At 46.1% G+C, this 20844-nt stretch overlaps 1 protein-coding gene across 1 annotated transcript; it reads left to right on the top strand.

Annotated features, from left to right (window-relative positions):
- The first annotated feature begins 646 nt into the window (after positions 1-646).
- Positions 647-19909, top strand: ERRFI1 (ERBB receptor feedback inhibitor 1). Its single transcript, XM_043998023.1, has 4 exons — positions 647-824; positions 15741-15933; positions 16081-16157; positions 17198-19909. The coding sequence occupies exons 2-4, from the start codon at positions 15812-15814 to the stop codon at positions 18391-18393; spliced, it is 1395 nt and encodes a 464-aa protein (XP_043853958.1). The 5' UTR covers positions 647-824; positions 15741-15811; the 3' UTR covers positions 18394-19909.
- The last annotated feature ends 935 nt before the right edge of the window (positions 19910-20844 follow it).

A 20844-nucleotide genomic window follows, 5' to 3' on the forward strand; every position in this document is an offset into this window, starting at 1 on the left:
TCGTTTGGCTGGTAGGAGAGTGCAAGAGGTGCTACAGAGACGTGCGAGGTCGGCTGGAGCCAGATGATAAAGGGCTCTAGGGAAATGTGTATTTTATCCTAGGAGGGAATAGGGAGCCAGAGCAGGTTCTTGAGCGAGGCAGGGGCAGGTCGGGCAAGGCATCAGTGCCCTGCGCATGCAAGGTAACCCTAGGGAGGCTCTCTCAGGTTTTAGGCGACCCCCATCCTCCTCCACACATGGGGCGGCCCGCGGCCTCCCCAAAACAACCACCACCCTAACAATGGGAAGTGTGGGGAGCGGCGGGAAATTCCACGGGACGTTTCCGCGGAAAATTCGGGCTCCGGGGCTTCCCCGGGCCCGGGTTGAGATTAGGGAGTCCTCCGCAGCTCCTCCGGCGGCCCAGGAAGGCAGTGCGGAACAGAGCCCGCGCAGCAGAAGAAGCAGCAGCAGCAGCAGAAGCAGCAGCAGCAGCCACGGCCCAGGGACAAAGGCGCATATGCGCCGACCCCACCGCAGCGCGGGCCCCGCGGCATCGCCGCTTTAAGCTGCGGCGGTGGGGGAGGGAGGAGGAGCCCGGCTACGCGAAGACGTCACGGCACCGCCCCCCACCCCGCTGTCTCCTCGCTATATAAGCCGCTCGGCGGCGCCGGCGTTCATAAGCGTACAATCCACGGGACTAGTGTTCAGGATAGGAGAGTGGAGTCTGCGCTTGCGCAATGTCCCGGCCCCTCTGTCCGCGGCGCTGAGCCAGCCGGGACGGACATGCGCGGGACGGAGGCTGGCGGCCGTGCGGCGGCGGCGGCGGCGGCCGCGGCTCCGCTGAGGTGAGGGGGGGCCCCGGGCTGGGGTCGGGGCCGGAGGGCGGCGGCGGCGGCGGCGCTGCGGCGGCGGCCCGGCTCCGAGCAGGAGGAGGGGGCGGCGGCCTTGGCCGCCCCGGGAAGGGGGAGGGACGCGGGGCCTGGCGGCGGTGACTTCCCTCCAGATGTGGAGGGGGGGGGGTGTCTCCATCCAGATGTTTGAGATGAAAGAGACACGGGGCCCCCTCCCGCGCCAGGAGCTGGGAGGCAGGCGCGGGGCGCGCGCGGAGCCGGGGGCGCGCGCGGGGGAGCCGGCCCCGCCGGGGCTGCGGCTGCGGCTGCGGCGGCCGCGAAGCCCGGTGCGCCTTCCCCGGCTGCCTCCCCTTTCATTCCATTGACCATTGTTCTCGTGCAGCCCGTGCAGCCTTGCACAGCCTAGCACCGGCACACCCGGGCCCCGTGGGTGCCCCGAGGTAGGGCAGCCACCCCTGGGGCCGTGCAGCCCAGCGCCCATCCCCCATTTTACAGACGGGGAAACTGAGGACTCCGAGGTGACCTGGCCATCACTCGGACACCGAGCCAGGGTTCCAACCCAAGCCCCCCAGCGCTCCTTCCTCTGCACCAGCCTGGAGTTGGTGTGTGATTTGGCATAGGGATCTATCAGATCCTCCTGTCTCCTGCTTTCCTCCAACCTCACTGATTAGCGGCTTGAGGGTTTTTGTTGTTGGGGTATTTTTTTTTTAGTCAGAACAATTTTATTTATAGCATTAGACACTGTTACAGTGTCTCATAGCCCATAAATCCTACCTTAAAAGCTTTGGTGGGAGGCTGCTAGTAGGCATTTGGCAATTGCCTGCGTATGACTGCGCCTCATTGGATTCGAGATCAGCTTCAGGAATCTCTGCTCACGTTTCCTGTACTTAGGAGTCTGTGATTTTCCTTTTTTCCTTCCCTTTTCTCCCGATGGTACATACATTCAGTGCTGTTTTAGTGGCTCCGTTCCATTCTTTTCTGGAGAGGTTTCTCAGTATTTCCCGGGCGTTGTGATTCAAAAGGACTAGTTAGGGAGCTGTTACAAGGTGGCCGATTGTGTGTATTTGCTGTGTTTATATAGAAAACAATGTCTTGAGGTCCATAACCTTGTATAAATGAGGTGTGACTACTATGATTGGTGCGGTATTGGTGCTTGCTAAGTCTTTATTAGTATTTCATCATTGCTTGAAAGAAACAAGTCTCTTACTTGATAACATATGAATAGATTGTTAGTCATAAACTTGAGTGTAGTCAGAAAAGAGACTGTAGCTTTAAAGGAGGTGTGTTGGTGACTTTAGGTACACCTGTAACACAGGTAGGGCAGGACTGGTTTCTAGGCAACTGTCAGGGGTGAAGAAAGGTGAGGTTAAAATTCCTTTTTTTTTTTTCTTCCCCTCTCTCACTTCAGGAGAGCAAGTAGCTAGCTAGCTAGCTAGCTGGCTGGCTTTAAGCTTCAGTAATTCTACCATCAGAAAGCAGTCAGCCTAAGTATTTTTGCAGTCTGGAGCCCTTATCTAACCAGACTCTGTGGTCCCTTTCTTTATTGCCTCTCTGTTTACATTTCTGTGATAATGCAATTTTAGGCAGAAATTATTCTTAAGCAGGACATGCACATTGCCTTCCCTGAAGCTAGAATGTCATTTTCGGCTACAACTAGCAGATCTGGCAAGAGACCAAAGCCAGAAGAGCTGGCTTCGTTTAACATGCTGACTCTCGTTCGGTTTACCAGTATGCTACTAACCCAAGATCATTCCCAGATAATAGCAAATTTGAACACAAATAAATACAGCCTTTATCATGCGTCTTTGACATTAGTATTCAGTACCCATCATTCAGCTCAATTCATGCGTGCATTTATTTTTAATTGTGTCCAAGAGGAAGGGATTGGAGGTGTTGGACCAACAAATTATATAATTTATCAGATCTACTGGATGGTAAACTCCCTGAGGCCCAGAACTGCTTCTTGGTCTGTGAGTCCTGCACAGTGCCTAGCTCAGTAAACATTCAATAAAGATTTTTTTGAATAAAATGCCCAGGAGGCAAACCATGGTAAAGTCTCAGAAGGCTGACCCCCAAAGCAAAGACGTCTCCCTTTATTTGATGAGCTACTCTTACAGACCAGATGTCTGACCATTCTTCAGTATTTGAATAGGTAGGTAGAAATGACTGGCTTTGGCCAGCATGTTGTCTGATCTCACAGAAGGTGTGGATTATTGAGTGAAGGCTAAATCCTACTGCAGAAGACCTTTGTCTTAACACTGACTTTTGTGTAAAGATGCTATGATTATTTCAGAGAAGTTAAACTGGGCTGATGCTTCCTTTCTGCTCACACTAATAGTAGCTTTAAAGGCAAATTGCTGAGGTTACAGGTGCAAATTAACATGCTTGAAATGGACTTGACTGTCTGCATGCCGGCAGGTTGCTTTGGAGGGTGAACCTGGAGTGAGGGGGGGAAAGGTGGTGCCCAGGGTAATTCCAGGAATTGGAATGTCATCGGCTTAGCATCTGCACTAAGGAAACAACGCTCCTGTTCGTCCAGATCGTTTGGAAGGATGCTCCATGGTCGGAATGAGTTTAACACACTTCAGCGGGGAGGTTGGGCAGGGTTTCACAAAGGCTCATGAATAACTCCCTAGATAAACACAGTGTCCTTGTGTTCTTCTGCCATTATTCACATAACATAAATATAGGCTTTTAGCAGCAGGTCAAACAGGTGACTTCAGGGTCTTGGATGTAAGTTATTGGCCTAGTCAGGATGACCTAGAGGCATTATGGGACAGTGGAAATTATGCTGGATTGGGGGGGGGGGTGGCAGAGGACCTGGGTTCCATTCCCAGGTCTGCCTCAGTTTCCTCATCTGTAAAGTGTCTGGGTTGAACTCCATGGCCAGCTCTAAATCTCTGACTCTGTGATTACAGGGGGAAATCTAAGGGTGGGCAGCAGACCAGAAAGGGGTAGAAAAAGAAAGGCCTTAAGATTTGGGGAGCACTTAAAACTCTGAAATAGTTAATGTCCTGGATCAGAGAAGAGTAAAAACAATTTAGTAAAGGTTGGGGTCGGGGTCGGGGTTTTTTGGCATGTGTATTGTCAGTTTTGGTTGTCAGAGGATCTCAAAGCTGATCTAAGTGAGAGGGGGTCCATTCGGTATCAGTGGAGGGATTGCCTACATGTACAAACTGTCTTTGGAGTATAAAAGAAGGAACATTTAGAGCACAATTCATATGCAAGTAGAACTGAGGAACAAGTCATGAAAAGGGTTTTATTGTGTCCTCAACATGTCAGTCTAAAGGAAAGGGAACGGAAGAAGCATTTATAGAGTACCTGTCGTGTGTCAGGCACTGTGCTGAGCGCTTTGGGATTATTGTCTCATTTGATCCTGGGAAGTAGGTGCCAGTGTTAGCTTCATTTTACAGAAGAGGAAACTGAGGCAAACAGGGTGAAGTGACTTGGCCAGGGTCACACAGCTAGTGAGGATCTGAGGCTAGATTTGAACACAGGTCTTCCTGACTCTGGGGCAACCATGTAGCATGTGGATAGATAGAGCCCGGGGTCTTCCAGTATCTTTCCCAGGAAGATCCCAGATGAGGTTATAAAAGACCCAAGTGCATCACTAAATCCTCTGTAGCCTTTGGCTGTGTGAGTTAGAGCAGGGATCCTTCCAAACAGGCCCACATCTCTGTGCTTTCTAAGGGGGAAGGGGGGGTCCTGAACCCTCCTGTCAGTTGCTCTGGCCTCTCAGCCAGTCTTCACCTTCCTCTAGCTGCTTTTTACCATCTACAACTGGAACGTTATAAGGATAAATGAGGACCCAGGTCCGTAGAAGGGAGAAGGTGCTCTTTGTAAATGCAAGGCCTTTATCTAAAGGGAAAGACCCCAGGAGTAGAGAGGCTGAAGAGCTGCATGTTGTGCACATCCTGCCATCGTGCCACATGAAATAATGCAGGTGTCCGTAGTTCGGCACGATAAGGAAACAGATTTCCGGCTTCCTCTTAGGGCTGGTGGCTCTCTAATAACTTGGGGGGGACATGTGGAACAGAGGAATCTGCTGCCCTTTGACTTGTTCCTCTGGTATTGTCACACTGACAGTTCTGGAATGTGGAGTGTGCCAGGGCACCTATTCAATACCCTTAGTCCATGGCAGCTGAGCAGGGTGGCTTGTAGTTATTGCTTTGTCTTAGAGCTCTACTAAACGGTCCTGCCCTGATTCACAGCCACAAGTCACTGAATTCTTTTGCCAGAGAAATGTGCTCAAAGGAAAATGTCAAGGAGTAGTTTATAGGAGTAGGATATATATATATATATATGTATGTATGTATGCATGTATATACATATACACATACATGATTTTGCCTTATATATGTATGTATTTAATGCTCAGCTTTAGACTGTGTCGTGTTAAACTTAATTTAGGTCAATGTGAACAAGTGTTAGCATCTCTTCAGTTTTCTTGCACTTAGATGCATCGTTTTGGTAGTGGGAGAAATCCAGAGACAAACATTTGTCAGTTTTTTAAATTGCCTTTTCCCCCCTGTGACCACAGGCTGAATATAAGCCCATTAAAGCATGGCCTGGTAGAAAGAGGGTTGGCCTGGGAGGCAGGAAACCTAGTTCAGATTCCGTCCCCATCTCGCCTCCTGCTGTTAAACTGAGTGGCCCTGGGCTAGTTGCTTGGCTTCTCTGGGCCTAGGAGAGCCTGGTCTCTAAGACTAAGTTGAGGACAAGGCTGCAGTCTTCTTTGCTCCCCCATCCACAGAAATCCTGGCTCTTTGGCACAGTCACTGTACTTCAGCAGAAGCTCATAATAAGTATTATCCTTGAGATGCAGTAGAATTGGCATCAGGAGAAGACAGTCATGCCTTAGATGGAAAAAATCACCACCTATCAGTCACATGCCTGCCCATCCAGGGAGGCTCTGATCCTTTCACAAATTTGCCACCGTGTTTGCTCAACTCTCTGGGAGCCTTACATCAGTTCTCTCCACGTTGTTTGGGCAACAGTAGAGTGTGCAGGCTGTTACCAGTCATCCCTTGCTCTCACTATATGATTGCGCTGGCTCATTCTTTCTCCCCCCCCTCCCCCACCTTGTCATTATTGGGGGAAAGATTGATGCTTGTTGATTGTTATTTGCCTCTCCCCAGTGACCTATCATCCCTTGTAATTAGGATTCTTAAAAGAGATGGGGAGAAAGAAGCAATCCAGCAAAGCTGGCCAGCCCATCACTGCTCCCACATGTTTCTGATACACTCCGGCACCTATTTCTGTATACTTATTTGCTTGGCCCTTGCCTTTGCCCTTTGGGGACCCTCACTTCCTGCTTCATCAGAGACTGTAGTATTCCATGACTTGGGGCCTCACTTGAACAATGCCTTTGTCTCAGGTTGAAGGTTTGGGTCGTTCCAGAGAACTTTGCAGAACTTAGATCCACACATGCAGTAGAGTTAGAATGAAATCCTCTGGCTATGTCTTGTAACTCAGCCCTGGTGGACAAGTGTCCAGAGTGAGCCTGTCTCGTACCAGATACCACGGGTGCTAAGACTTTGATGCATTTGTCAGAACAATTAAAGTTTACATTTGTTGTGGGTTTTTTTTGTTTTGTTTTTTTGTTTTGCGGGGCAATGGGGGTTAAGTGACTTGCCCAAGGTCACACAGCTAGTAAATGTTAAGTGTCTGAGGCCAGATTTGAACTCGGGTCCTCCTGAATTCAGGGCTGGTGCTTTATCCACTGCACCACCTAGCTGCCCCTAAAAGTTTACATTTGGCATGTGAGGAAGACCCTTTTTAGTAGACACAGAAACCAAAAGCTTAGGAACTTTCTTAAGGGCAAGTGATAGAAATTAAACTTGTCATTCAAGTCGATTTTGCAATGCTAAGTTAAAAATCCCTTTTTGCCATTCAAGTTGTGTGATCTGTTGTTTTCAGAAATTTTCTCATGAGTTCTTGCCATCCTTCTCTTATTTTTTTCTTTTTTGAAGGCAATTGGGGTTAAGTGACTTGCTCAGGGTCACACAGTCAGTGAGGCTGGATTTGCAGTTGGGTCCCTCTGATTCTAGGGCCAGTGCTCTTATCTGCTGCACCACCTAGCTGCCCCCATCCGTTCTTCTCAGTAAATGTATCTTCTCGCTAAGATCGAAGGGTCTTATGAAGGGTCTTGCAGAGCTAAGATAACAGATCCATCCTCTCCGAGAACCTCATACAAAGCTGCAAAGCAGAGGAATGCAGGGATCTGCTTTGGTGCTCACAGCTAAGGAATCACAGAACCTAGTATAGCAGTTGAGTGGTTTTTGTATCAATATTCATGAATTAAATAAGGGTCAGGGGGTTAGTGAGTCTGGGCTGCAGCACATCCTGGCATAATCTATTAGATAATTCCAAAGGATTTCTCATCACCAATGGACCCTCTGGTCCATCCAGGCCCATCCCCATTGGGCCATTCATCACAGCCTGGCTCTTTTCCTGCATCTGTTCATCTGACTTAAGGGACCACTGTATACAAAATAGATGACTTTTTTTTTTTTTTGCAGGGCAATGAGGGTTAAGTGACTTGCCTAGGGTTACACACACAGCTAGTAAGTGTTAAGTGTCTGAGTCCGGTTTTGAACTCAGGTCCTCCTGAATCCAGGGCCAGTGCTTTATCCACTGTGCCACCTAGCTGCCCTGAACTGTATACAAAATTAGACAGGAGTTGGATGAGGTAAAAATGATAAAGCCCTGGCTCTGCCCACAAGGAGTTTACAATCTAGGGATTAACTAGGCTTTAAAAGGCCATTCTGCTGTGAGTAAAAGCAAAGGGAAGGCCGAAGTCATAGAGCACGGATCCCATTACCTTTTGTCCTTTGGCTGCTTGGGCCTAATGTGTGTGTAGAGTGGCTGCAGAAGGCAATTGAATATAAAACTATGACTAAATGGTTTGGTCAGGGTGGTCAAACAGAATTGTTTTTGTCTTTAGTTCGCCCTTTTTTCTTGAAGAAAAAAAATCTACTAACTTAATACCTGATATTCATAAGGTGCTTTGAAGTTTTCAAAACCCTTTATATGTATTCTCATTTGAGATTTAACAGTTTTATGAGGTGTAGATACTTGGGTATTACTTAGCCCCGTTTTACAGATGAAGAAACGGGCCTAGCTAGTGACAGATTTGAACCCAGGTCTTCCTGAGCAACACTGAATCTTAGAATACCTCCCCCAAAACAATGCCTCTGAAATTTGAGGTTTCAGTCCCTCAGAATTATCATAGAAACTATATGATCTGATGGTTAGCAGTTATCGGACTTCGAAATCTATCAGTTTGGATTAATTGTACATTATCCCAAGTTTGGACTTCCCGACCATTGTGGCACTGTCAGATAGAACAGCTTGTGGTGTGGTTCAGGTGTTTGTGGTTTCATCTGTGTGGGTGCTTACTTCTCTGCACATCCAGATTCCCATAGGCCTTCCTTGGATGGCCTTCCCGAGTGGTTGGGAGCACCTGAAGGATTTTATTGAGGCTGATCCTTGGATTATACACATGCTGCCCATCGCTGGCCTAGACTTCAGCCTCACAGCCAGAGAAGTTGGGCTTCCCTGGCAAATCTTCCACCCCGGGGTACAGCATCCATGGGGAGGGATTTAAGTCCTGGATAATGCAGACAGATGAGGTGTTTCAAGCTGACATGTAGGGGACTTCTCCAGTAATTCAGTTATTCCATGTATCATTTCCCCAAAGCTCTTAGCAGCCTCCTGTGGAAACAGGGCTTCTTAACCATTTGTGTGCCCTGGGTCCCTTGGGCAGTGTCTGAAGCCTGTGAATCCCTTCTTAGAAGTGTGTGTGTGTGTGTGTGTGTGTGTGTGTGTGTGTGTGTGTGTGTGTGTGTATTTTGCAAGTCAGTTGGGGTTAAGTGACTTGCCCAGGATCACACAGCTAGTAAGTGTCAAGTGTCTGAGACCATATTTGAACTTGGGTTCTGATTTCTCTATTTACTGTGCCACCTAGCTGCCCTTCAGGATCATGTTTTTAAATGCATAGAATAAAATACAGAGAATTTCAAAGGAAACCAGTTACTTTGAAATAGTTATCACAATATTTTTTTAAACCAGGTCTGTGGACCCCAGGTGAAGAACCTTTGTTTTATTCATTTATCTATCTATTCATTTGTTTATTCATTTGTTTGTTTTGCAGGGCAATGAGGGTTAAGTGACTTGCCTGGGGTCACACAGCTAGTAAGTGTCAAGGGTCTGAGGTCAAATTTGAACTCAGATCCTCCTGAATTCAGAACCAGTGCTTTATCTACTGCACCACCTAGCTGCCCCCAAGAACCTTTGTATTAAAAGAAAGGCTCAATAGGAGCCTCTGAATGCAGAGCTTTTGATTGAAGGCTGCATTGCAAGTGAGAACCTTACCTTCAGGAGGCTGGGTTCGGATTGGAACAATGTGGTGTGGTCCAAGAGCACATGCCTGGGTTAGAAGACCAGCTATTGAGTCCTGACTGCCGCTCAGTAGCCAGTGTGAGCCACAGCATCAGCTAACCCCACTGAGCCTCGGTTTTTTCATCTGCCGACTGAGAAGAGTAATCTCTCTACCCACATTACTGGGTTATTATGAGGGAAATGTTTTGCAAATTGTAAAGTACCTACAAATTAGAGATACTGAATAGCCATTCTTTTTTTTTTTTTTAGTGAGGCAATTGGGGTTAAGTGACTTGCCCAGGGTCTAAGTGTCAAGTGTCTGAGGCCGGATTTGAACTCAGTACTCCTGACTCCAGGGCCGGTGTTCTATCCACTGCGCCACCTAGCTGCCCCTTGAATAGCCATTCTTTTTTTTTTTTTTTTTGCGGGGCAATGGGGGTTAAGTGACTTGCCCAGGGTCACACAGCTAGTAAGTGTCAAGTGTCTGAGGCCGGATTTGAACTCAGGTACTCCTGAATCCAGGGCCAGTGCTTTATCCACTGCACCACCTAGCCGCCCCCTTGAATAGGCATTCTTAAAGAAACCCCAAACTTCTGAGCTCTTGAACTGTACAGATAGACCTTCAATTCAGTAATAAACTATTGTTTTTAGAGGTCAAATATGAATAACAAGTACTGGTCATATATGGAGTCTCCTAAAATCAGGCATTGGTTCAGCATTCATAAGCCTCCTGGAACAAAAAAACCATGGAATTTGTCTTGTCCAAAGCCCCTTCAGTCCTCTTCTATACAAATTCCTTCCATTCTCCAAGACGTAGCTATGGTACTTTAAGTATGATATGTGATCTTCTGTAATTACTGAAGTAGTTTTGTAGATAAATGATTAAAAAGTCTAAGGAGACCATTTTTCCCTTTGAATAAACAGAAATCAGGTTCCAAAACCAGATTGAAAAGAGGAAATTACATCACACCTTCAAATAAGGAAGCACTGGGCAGAACTGGATGAGTTGTGTGACAAAAATGTGCCCCTCCCCCTCCCAATTGCTTCTGAGATTCATTAATGAGATCAGGTGGCCCGGTGAGCCAATCTAGGTTAACGTCCTAAAGTAATGTCAGTTCCTTCTTGGGGTCGGGGGTGTTTCTAAGCACTACAAACCGAAGTTCGATATTTTTGAGTGGGTGCATAATAGGAGGGGTTTTTCCTGATGGTTAAAATCACTCGAAGGAGACAGATTGGTATAATGGAGAGCACGTTGTATTTAGAGCCAGAATATTTGGGATTGGATTCCTGCTCTGCCAGTTACTACCCCTGTGACCCAGAGCAAGCCACTATTAGACTCAGTGTCCTCATCTGTGAAATGTGAAGTGGATCACCAGCAGGAGACCTTCTAGTTCTGAAGGGAGAAGACCCTGGGTTTTGACCCCCAACCCTTCTGCCCAGGGTGGGGGGTGGAGGGGCCATTCTACCTTCTTCCCATCCTCTCCTGCCTTCGCTAATAGTCTTTCTTCAAGAACAACACACACGGGCCGCCACCTGTCGATTGACACCTCTTTGTTAGCTTGATTTTTTTTTTTGGCGGGGCAATTGGTTTTTGTTTTTTACTTTATTATATATATATATATTAGTGAGACAATTGGGGCTAAGTGACTTGCCCAGGGTCACACAGCTAGTAAGTGTTAAGTGTCTGAGGCTGGATTTGAACTCAGGTCCTCCTGAATCCAGGGCTGGTGCTCTATCCACTGCACCACCTAGCTGCCCCCATGGCTTGATTTTTGAAATGACTTGGTTTTTACATGGTTTTCATTTCTCTCTCCATTCCTTACCCCCCTGTATCCCAGCGAGCCATCCCCAAACAAAGAACAAGAGAGGCAGAACATTCCTAGAATTGGAGAGTGCATGAAGTGTTCTGCCCCCACAGCCCCTCACCGCTATAAAGGGAAGGAGACACACTTTCTCCTGGCTTCGGGACTAAGCTCAGTCACCATCGACAGGGTGTAGCATGTTGTTGTTCTGGTTCTGGTTGTTTTCTTTTTGCCTTGTAGTCATTCTGTACATTGTTTTTCCTGGTTCTGCTGAGCTTCACTTTGAATCCATTCCTATAAATCTTCCCCAGCTTCTCTTTATTCATCTTTGTTCATCAGAACAAATAGATTCCATTGCATTCATGAACTTGATTTCGTAGCCACTCCCCAGATGCCTTTCCAACCAGAGGTCCTCAGGCGGTGGCTGACCGCCGACGCCCCCCCCACCCCCCCAAGCTTTCTCCCGCAGTATCTCATGGAAGGAAGCCCTTGGACCTCACCTAGGCCCTAATTCCCTAACTCCACTGTTTACTTCTCTGACAGATTAGATTCTAAATTTGAAAGCGGGCGTATCTTATTCATCATTGCTTCAATCCCCAGTGTTTAGTTACATCCTTGCATATCCTAATGGTTTAATAGATGTTTGAATTGATAAAATGAAAGCCCTTTGTAAATTGTAAAGCATTCAGAGTAATTCCTTTTATATTTGTTTATTATTAATGGGTAGCAAACATTAGGGAAGCTTGAAATTCATTTAGCAGGAAATGACCTTTGAAGTACTTCATGATTTCTCCAAATAAACTAGGATGCAGCAATGGAAATGGGAGATTCCGAGTCAGATTGCCTCTTTAAGTCATTTTATTCTCACTCTGCAAAAATAATGTACTTTTAGAATTTGAAAAGTCAATTTAAAAAGATAATCAATTAGCTGTGTGACCCTGGACAAGTCACTTAACCCTAGAGTTGTTGCCCTATGTCTCACTTGACAGCCTCCCTTTTCTGAGGCCAGTCATTTCTACCAGCTTACCTACCAATCCTTCTCTATCCATACTTTCTCTGGGTTCTGTCAACATCTGGAGCTCCAAGTCGCCCATCTAAACTAGTAAGCCTTAGCACAGTAATTATTTTTAAAAGAGGCAAGAATGGGAAGCAAATTTTTTTTTAATTTGGCCTTAATTATATGGTGCTTCCCTCTGATCACGTGACGGTGGCAGAGCAGAGCCAGGTGTAGTGGAAGCAGCCCTGGGCTTGGGGTCAGTGCCCCACAATGCCACAGAATGCCTGTGCATGACTCGGCTAAGGAGCCACGGCTGCCTCCCCATGGAACTCCCTTCAGCTGACCACCTGCGAAGGGTAGTGCTCAGAGAGCATTGCTTTGGCATCCGTTGGATTTTTGATACCCCAAGGAAGGTTCCAGACTGGCTGGCAAATTTTTTGGAAGCCAGAGTTTTTGTGCCCTGGGTTATTTGGACCTGGGTCTAGATTGTGCTGCCCAACACTTTTTAATCCCATTTTGGGCATTTCATAGCAGTAGAATGGCACACATGCTATTTTCAGGTGTTTATTTTCTGGCAAAGATTTTTTTTTTTTAATTCTCTTTGCTTCCCAAAGAATTCTAAACCAGAACTAAATTTGAGCCGAACCGTTCAGGGACCCTCTTTGGTGAATATGAATTAGATAAACTCCTTGAGGTTGATTCTTGACTAAACTAGAGGTTCATCTTATTGATTATGTCTATTAGAAGAGAAGCTTTAGTGGGAGGCCAGCTGCTCATCTTACTTAAGGTTTCCTGGCCTAGGATGGTGTAGTGGAAGGGAGTGCTCACAGCAGAGACGGCCCTCTTGTTGAGTGACCTGGAAGTCCCAGAGCCTTGGGTTCTGAAACACCTTGTCAGACAAGAGCTTTGGATCAGTTAGTGTCTGAGATCTTTTCCATCTTTTCTACTCTATGATATATATATATATATATATATATATATATATATATATATATATATATATATTCATTTAGCTCCTACTACACGCTTGGTACCAGAGAGTGATTTTTCTTTTAAGTGAGATATGGCTCTGACCCTGGGGAGCTTATAAGCTATGATGAACACAAATTAAATTGTTTGTCCCTTCACATGTGGCACATTGCCCTTTTGAATCCACAATCCAAGGCTACTTTCCACTTGAGGAGAACATGCCATTAGATTGCCTCCCTCACGTCTTCCATTCAGGCAAGTAGGAAGTTCGGACAGTTTCATAACCCGGCCCATTCACAATTCCCCATTGAAATTTAGAGGCAGGTCAACCTTCTATGAATACACAAAGACACTATTGTGGTTGGGAGGGAGCTGGCTCAGTGAATACAATTCTTTTATATATAAAAATTTTTTTTTCCTTCAGAAAGCTAACAAGTAGGTGATGGGAACAATGATTGAAAAATAACTTTTCCTAGAATGTGTAAATAGTTTTAAGTGTCCATTGAAATGTAAGCCTAAAATTCCAAGGCAATTTCAGAACAGGGAATAGTTACACAATCATTCTGTTGAAAGCTAAGATTTAGATGCATTAGGAGGCTGACACACAGTAATTACGAGGAGTGCTTGTTGGCGGGCATACAGGTGGGGGTTGGGCCTCCCAGAAGCGCCTAGGGCTTTTTCCTGTAATCTGAATGAGTGATCTTCATACGGGTGCTTTCAAACTACTTAAATACCATATTCTCCTTCCTATCTTGCCTTTCATTTTTATATTACCACAGAGACTTTCCCTATGGTCTTGCCAGTGCTTGTAGTATGCTTAGAAAAACCACCATATGACTACTTAGGACTAATGTGCTGACAGCTGGGCTGAGTATAGAGATGGAAACTGGTGGCTTTCTTTTTTTTTTTTTTTTGGCTTTCTCCAACCTCATTTGACTCAAGAAATAGTAAATGGAGAGAAAACACATTTGCTCAGAATCCGCAAGCAAGTTTTAATAAACATACTTAGCCCGACCGAATTCCGTGGTGATTTGGCTTTAATAAACAAGTGGTATTTGTTGGGCTCTGAAATGGGGGAGGAAATACAAGCCTCTTTCTGAAATAGGTTTCCAAAGTTGCTCAGATCATTACCTCGCATAGCAATGAGCTCACACAAATCTGGCTTTGGACAAGTAACGTCGATGTTTTACTGTGGTCTTGTGTTTAAATACAGCAAGCAAAGAACTCTTTGCTCGCTCTCATTGATTTCTGTTGACCTGATCTAGTTTGTGACCCCTACAATACCGACATGCCTGCAGTCCCTCTGATGTGAAATTAGCATGTGAAAGCATTTTTAAGGCCTTTAGGTGAAATAATTACACGTTAGGTGCTCAGTAAAGTTTGTGGTTGATAATGAGATAGACTTATGTTTCCTACTGCAAGGATAAATCCGCCTTACAGGTACCTGGTGAACTTTGAACAAATGATTTGGGGAGGATAGGGCAAGTTTGAAAGGGCTGTGAGTTGGGACCCCAGAAATGTAGTGAGTTAGCAAAGGGCTGACTTGAAGTTCGGGAACCCCTTGATTAGGCAGAGTTTACTTACATCGTATGTCATGCATGCCTTAGAGCTAGGCAAGGCTTGAATTATCCAGCATTCCGCCAAGGAGAATGTGAAGAATGTACTTTTACATCTGTGTGGTTTTATTTTTTAAAGTGGGGGAGGGGAGCAAGGAGTAGGTCACTGAATAGTATAGCTCTTCTAAAGCCAGTAAACTTGCAGAACTTGATTTTCACAGGATCCTGGAAATGAGATGGTCTGCAGAAATAGCCACTGGTATCCTAAGTAAAGGGGCAGCTGGGTGACACAGGCTTGGAGTCAGGAAGACTCATCTTCCTGAGTTCAAATCCAGCCTCAGACACTTACTGACTGTGTGACCCTGGGCAAGTCACTTCACCCTGTTTGCCTCAGTTTTCCTCATCTGTAAAATGGACCGGAGAAAGAAATAGTAAACCACTCCAGTCCCTCTGCCAAGAAAACCCCAAATGGGACCACAGAGAGTCAGACATGATTGGAAATGATTCGATAGCCCACCTCTCCCTGTCCCATGGCCCAGACTGAAATAGTGAATCCAAACACGTGCTCTTGGCTAGGTTGCCCTGGTGCCGTCCTTCAGAATCAGTCGGATGTCTTTAATTTAGCCATCAGGGCTTGGTGATGGTTCTAGTGCTAGGTTGGAGTTTTAGGGGCCAGAAAGTCTAGCACCTTCATTTTTCAGTGGAGGAAACCAAGGCCCAGAGAGGCTGCTGGGCGCAGGGTCCCACTGAGCAGTGCTGTTCTAGGTGAGCTTGAGGTGAAAGATCATTTCCAGATGGGCTTTCCCTGGAGGTGTGGGTGGCCAGGGAGGAGGACAAGGAGGGCAGGAAGGGCTTTTTACTCATCCAGGCGCAGGGGGCTCTTGTGCTTTGGCTCCCAGTGAGCACAGCCGTCGTGCCACCATCTGCCCCATGCGCCCTTGCAGTTAGGTCTGCTTTTGTTGGCACCAGCTCCCTCCCCTTGTTCCTCCCCTCTGCTGAAACATTTCAAGGCTTGGCCTGGGGTCTGCCGACATGGTCTTTATTACACTCACTTGGGTAACTTTGCTGTGTCAGTGCTGGGATTTCTTGGGCATTTGGCTAATCGCTTTGTCCCTGAATTGAGTAAATGTTTTCCCCTGAAGAATTCAGGAACCCCATAAAAAGGTGCTCTTTCATTGGTGATTCCTCACTTTTCTTCCCCAAGGGAATGAAAGCTGCCTCTTTACTGAAAATCCCTGAGCTGCAGACGCTTGGAGGCATCAGGAACTAGGCACGATGTCAACAGCGGGAGTTGCTGCTCAGGAAATCAGAGTCCCCTTAAAGACTGGATTTCTGCGGAATGGCCAAGCCATGGGAAGTCTGAAGACCTGCTGGGGAAGCCGCAGGGGATTCGAAAAGTAAGTGGGGAGAGCCTCCTGCCGACCTGCCTTGTCCCTGCAAGGCCTGTCCCATCTGAGCTCTACCATGGCAGTGTTTGGGTGAAAAGAGACACGCCTGCTCGCATTGCTTTTTTGTGACTAATTGAGACATGTTTTTCTTTTTAGCAACTTTTTAAATATTGACCCAATAACCATGGCCTACAACCTGAATTCCACCACCCAGCAGCACCTAACAACCTTTGGTATGTATCTCTCTTGAATCAAGCTTTTGGGGCTGGAGTTTGGGTTGAGGAGTGTAAAAAAAAAAAAAGAGGAACCGTCTGAACCATTTGAAACAGTCTCCTGACCTCTAGTGGCAACAGCTGAGTTGGCTTTGCGGGGAGGGGTCAGAGAAATGAGGGAAAAAAAAAAGACATTTGTTAAATGCTCACTGTGTGTCTAAACTGTGCTGTGAGCATGAGCACGGGGAGGGGGTGGGGGGGGGGAGAATGAAAGGTCAAGACGGTCGTCACTCTCCAGGAGTTCCCATCCCCATTAAGGGGACCCCACCCCTAGAGGAAGGTTTACAGAGAGCTTTTAAAATTGCTGTAGCCTCCCGATCTTATAGACCTGAAGCTGAAACAGGGGCTTTTCAAGTCAGGGATTCTGTTCTGATCCCAGCCTTGAGGCTGACTTAGCTGGATGTGCTTCTTCATCCCTCTTGCTGGCCTGCATCGAGGCCCCGGTTAAGAGCTGCAGATGGTCTGTTCTCTTAATAAGGAACGGATGCAGAGTGAGTGCGCTTAGTGTGAACGTTCCGGCCTGTAGATTTTGTCCAGAGCTGCTTATCAGACCAAGCCCAGGAATCCCCTGTCGCAATCCTGGGGCTGGAGCGGCCAAGTCTTCTCCTTATCTCCGTCCTGCCCTGCGTGCCTTGGGTTGTCACCCTTCGGAAATGGTGAGGCTGGTGCACTGTGGTATTCATATAAATTATATGCTGTTCATCTTCTGCGAACTGTGCACACGTCACACCATTTGCCGAGATGTGTGGGTGTGCACTGTGCTCATGTCCAAAAGGAGATAGAGAAGATAATTTGTTCTTTGAACCAGTTCATGGGCATGAACAATCTTCTGTTCTCTAATTACACCCATCTTGCCTGAGTGTTCTCAGGGTTAGACCAGGAAAGTATTTCACTAATGGAGGTGTTTGGTTAGGCAGAAAGCTGCCCCAGGTGTAGATAGCTGAGGCTCCACCACACACAGTGGGAAGAGATCTTGGATTAACATCTCCTCTTTGTTCTAGGACACATTTCAAAATCTGTCCCAGTGAATGGCCACTGCTTCACTGACAACTGTTTTGGGACTCCATCTCCAATGAAGTCCGGCTTGCCTCCTCTCATTATTTCCCCAAGTGAACACTTTGGAAAGAGTGAAGAGGAGCATGTTGTTTGTGGGGTTAAGAAACTCTCTGTGAATGGGGTTTGTGCTGCTTCCAAGAGTCCCCCCCTCACACCCGTAAAAAACGGGCCTTCCCTATTTTCCTCGGTGACTTCTTGTGAGCGGGGTTCTAGGCCCCTACCCCCTCTACCCATCTCTGAGGACTTTTCTCCGGATGACACAGACTGTGAGGTGGAATTTATAACGAGTTCAGACACAGAATTACTCTTAGAAGACGGTACACTTCCTGTCTTTAAATATGGGGTTCCAGGCAGACGCAGCTTCCGTGGGTGCGGGCAGATCAATTATGCATATTTTGACGCCCCGGCTCCCGAAGATGGGAGGCAGACATTGGACCAAAATGAAAATGTCCAAACCTCACCTCTTCTTCAGCAGTCCCACCGGAAATTACGAAGGTCCCATTCAGGACCTGCTGGATCCTTTAACAAGCCAGCCTCGAGGCTGACTAGCCACTTACATGGAGCTTCTCCTAATTCAGATGAAGACAAACCAGAAGTCCCCCCCAGGGTGCCCATCCCTCCCAGGCCAGTGAAACCAGATTACAGAAGGTGGTCAGCAGAAGTTACATCTAGCACGTACAGTGATGAAGACAGGCCTCCCAAAGTGCCCCCGAGAGAACCTTTATCACGCAGTAACTCCCGCACACCGAGTCCTAAAAGCCTCCCGTCTTACCTCAATGGGGTCATGCCCCCTACACAGAGCTTTGCCCCTGATCCCAAGTACGTCAGCAGCAAAGCCTTACAAAGACAGAACAGTGAAGGGTCCGCTAGCAAGGGGCCTTGCATTCTGCCCATCATTGAAAATGGAAAGAAGGTGAGTTCAACGCATTATTACCTGCTCCCTGAGAGGCCCCCGTATCTGGACAAATACGAGAAATTCTTTAGGGAAACAGAAGAAAGCAGTACAGCAGGTGCCCCTGTTCAGCTGCCATCCGGTGACTGCAGGACAGCTGCAGTGACAGAAAAGCTGGACCCCAAAGCTAAAATGGACCTTGAGGGACAGGGGAAACGCAAGCATTTATCCTACGTGGTTTCCCCCTGAACTCTGGGAATATCATTCAGCAATGGTTCAGAGCAAGGAGCCTCCTGAGCTCTCTGTGGCATCCTTCGTTCTGTTGAGGGCTGCCAAAGGTCTCGTGGCAAAGTAAACAGCTCACGTCTCTCTGTCTTGAAGAGAAAGTGGTCAATCAACTGTAAGGTGTTGTTATCCCTCAGTTTTCTTTTGGAGAAAAGTCTTTCTATTCAAGTCTATATAATTTAAAGATGTGATGTTGGGGGGAGGGGAAACATATCTATATGTATATCTATATATATATCTATATATATCTATATAGGAACTTGTGGTATAACCGTAGTTGCAGGTTAACCAGTTAGTTACTATCTTAGAGTAATATATATATATATTCAGAGTAATAAAAAAAAATACAAGCTGGAGAAATGAGAGTGTGCTGCCGGGCTGAAAACTGAGCAAATGAAAGGACAGTATTGTTTCTTTCAGAACCACAGAAGGTTCTGTTTTAGTGGGATTGGGGGCTTTGACATTTGATTTCTCTTTTCTTTATCCAGTGTGACTTTTCCACAGAAACCTGGGCCTATGTGAGCAAGGAACATGGACCGGTATATCCGAGCCCATTTTTAGAGAACATCACGAAGTCTGATTGGCTTCTTTTAAAAGCCCATTTGGGAAATATTACCCTACCTATACATGTTTCACACTCGGAAAAATTAAAACAAAATGAATGAATGAGTAATGTCATGTAGGATTCTTCTCCCCCCCCCCCCCTTCTTGGTGCCTTCTAGGTTCTCTTTACCCACTAAAACAGCACATTACAGGAAAAAAAAATGCCAATTTTCTCTCCCCAGGGCAGTGGGATGCATTGGCCTCTCCCCATGGAAAGGCACCAGGGTATTCACACTGTCACTTACTAGCCAATAATGAGACAGTGATGAAGATCCAGAATCTCTTCTCATTTTGGGGTGGGTGGGTTTTTTTTGTTTTTGTTTTTGTTTTTTTTTAAACTTCAGACTGTATTAATAACCGGAAATACAACACAAGCTGGCCTTGTGTTGCTGGTTTCTATTCAGTATTTTCTGGAGGTGGTTTTGCTTTTTAAGTGAAACAACTTCCACTGACCAACAGCACAGCACGTCTTAATGCAAGAGGCCGCACCGTCCTCTTTTCCACCCTTCACAGTCAAACCCTTAGCAAAAGATCTGATTCACTGCTTCCAAGTCTGCACCCATGGCTTGTGTCCGCCTTTCTCTTGTGCTTTCAGGGTATTGATCCTCTCTGGAGAAGCACAGAAGGGAAGGTGCTCATGATATTCTCCTAACAGGAAAAAGAAGCTGTTTACAGTTTAAACTGCTGAATGATATTATTTGAGCTATTTAAAGCTTATTATATTTTAGTACAGACTAAATGAAGGTGAAAACATGCGATAGAAAATGCACTGATTTCTGCATCATGTGTACAGTATTGGACAAAGGATTTTATTCATTTTGTTGCATTATTTTGAATAATATGTCTTTTCATTTTAATAAAGTTATAATATTTATGACACCGTTCGTCATGTTTCTTGCTTCCTGGTTATCTGAACATTCTCATGTAATTTTCGACCTACTTTTACATCCAGGTGACACTTGGAATGTATTCCCTTCTCAAAAAGCTAGTAATGAGTGGTAGGGCAGCCTTAGAAGAAACTACATGGGGAGCTAGCCTGAATGTTGGATTCACCTTTTTTTTTTTTTTGGCGGGGCAATGAGGATTAAGTGACTTGTCCAGGGTCACACAGCTAGTAAGTGTCAAATGTCTGAGGCCGGATTTGAACTCAGGTCCTCCTGAATCCAGGGCCTGTGCTTTATCCACTGAATCACCTAGCTGTCCCCTGGATTCACCTTTAATATTTAAATAACCTTGTATTGTCAATAGACACAACTAACTTGAAGCAGTTCCAATCTCTCTGTCTAAGCTGTTAACAAGGGTGAATGTCCTAGGAAGGTTTTCTCTAGAGCTTAACTTCCAGCAAGGGTCTAAATTTAGCTCAAGGGAAATGGATTGTGGTGGATCCTTGAGAGATATGCTTTGTCCCTTAAGAGGCAGGCTCAGTGCAGGCTGATTAGGTCTCAAAACTTCCAAAGGAACTTGGAAGTAATTCTGGTCTTAAGGGTTCTGTTGTCCTTTATCCAAAATCACCAGGTACATTCTAATATGGTCTTTTTACCTTCTGCAATCTTTGTCTGGTTCTCTTATCCGTGAAATCTGGCTCCTCAGCAGTCTTCTGATTTCACTGATTTCTACTTGTAAGTAAAACCTGGAAAGGAACTTTCTCTTTATCTTCAAAGTTTTCCAGAGGTTCTTTGACCAACAGCTCTTATATCTATCCATCTTTCTCCTTTTAACCTTCTAAACTTTTCTTTATACTTTGCCTTTTTTTTCCCTCGTGCATTTTTTCCCTTGTTTCTTCTTAAAACTTGCAGCCTCCCCCTAATAAAC

The sequence above is a fragment of the Dromiciops gliroides genome, chromosome 3 (genome assembly GCF_019393635.1).
Source record: "Dromiciops gliroides isolate mDroGli1 chromosome 3, mDroGli1.pri, whole genome shotgun sequence".
Classification (NCBI taxonomy): Eukaryota; Metazoa; Chordata; class Mammalia; order Microbiotheria; family Microbiotheriidae; genus Dromiciops; species Dromiciops gliroides.

Excerpts from the sequence above, each read along its gene's own strand:
- ERRFI1 (XM_043998023.1), top strand. The coding sequence starts at position 15,812 with ATGTCAACAGCGGGAGTTGCTGCTCAGGAAATCAGAGTCCCCTTAAAG. Across the intron at positions 15,934-16,080 it reads AGCCGCAGGGGATTCGAAAA|CAACTTTTTAAATATTGACC; the intron begins GTAAGTGGGGAG and ends TTTTCTTTTTAG. Across the intron at positions 16,158-17,197 it reads GCAGCACCTAACAACCTTTG|GACACATTTCAAAATCTGTC; the intron begins GTATGTATCTCT and ends TCTTTGTTCTAG.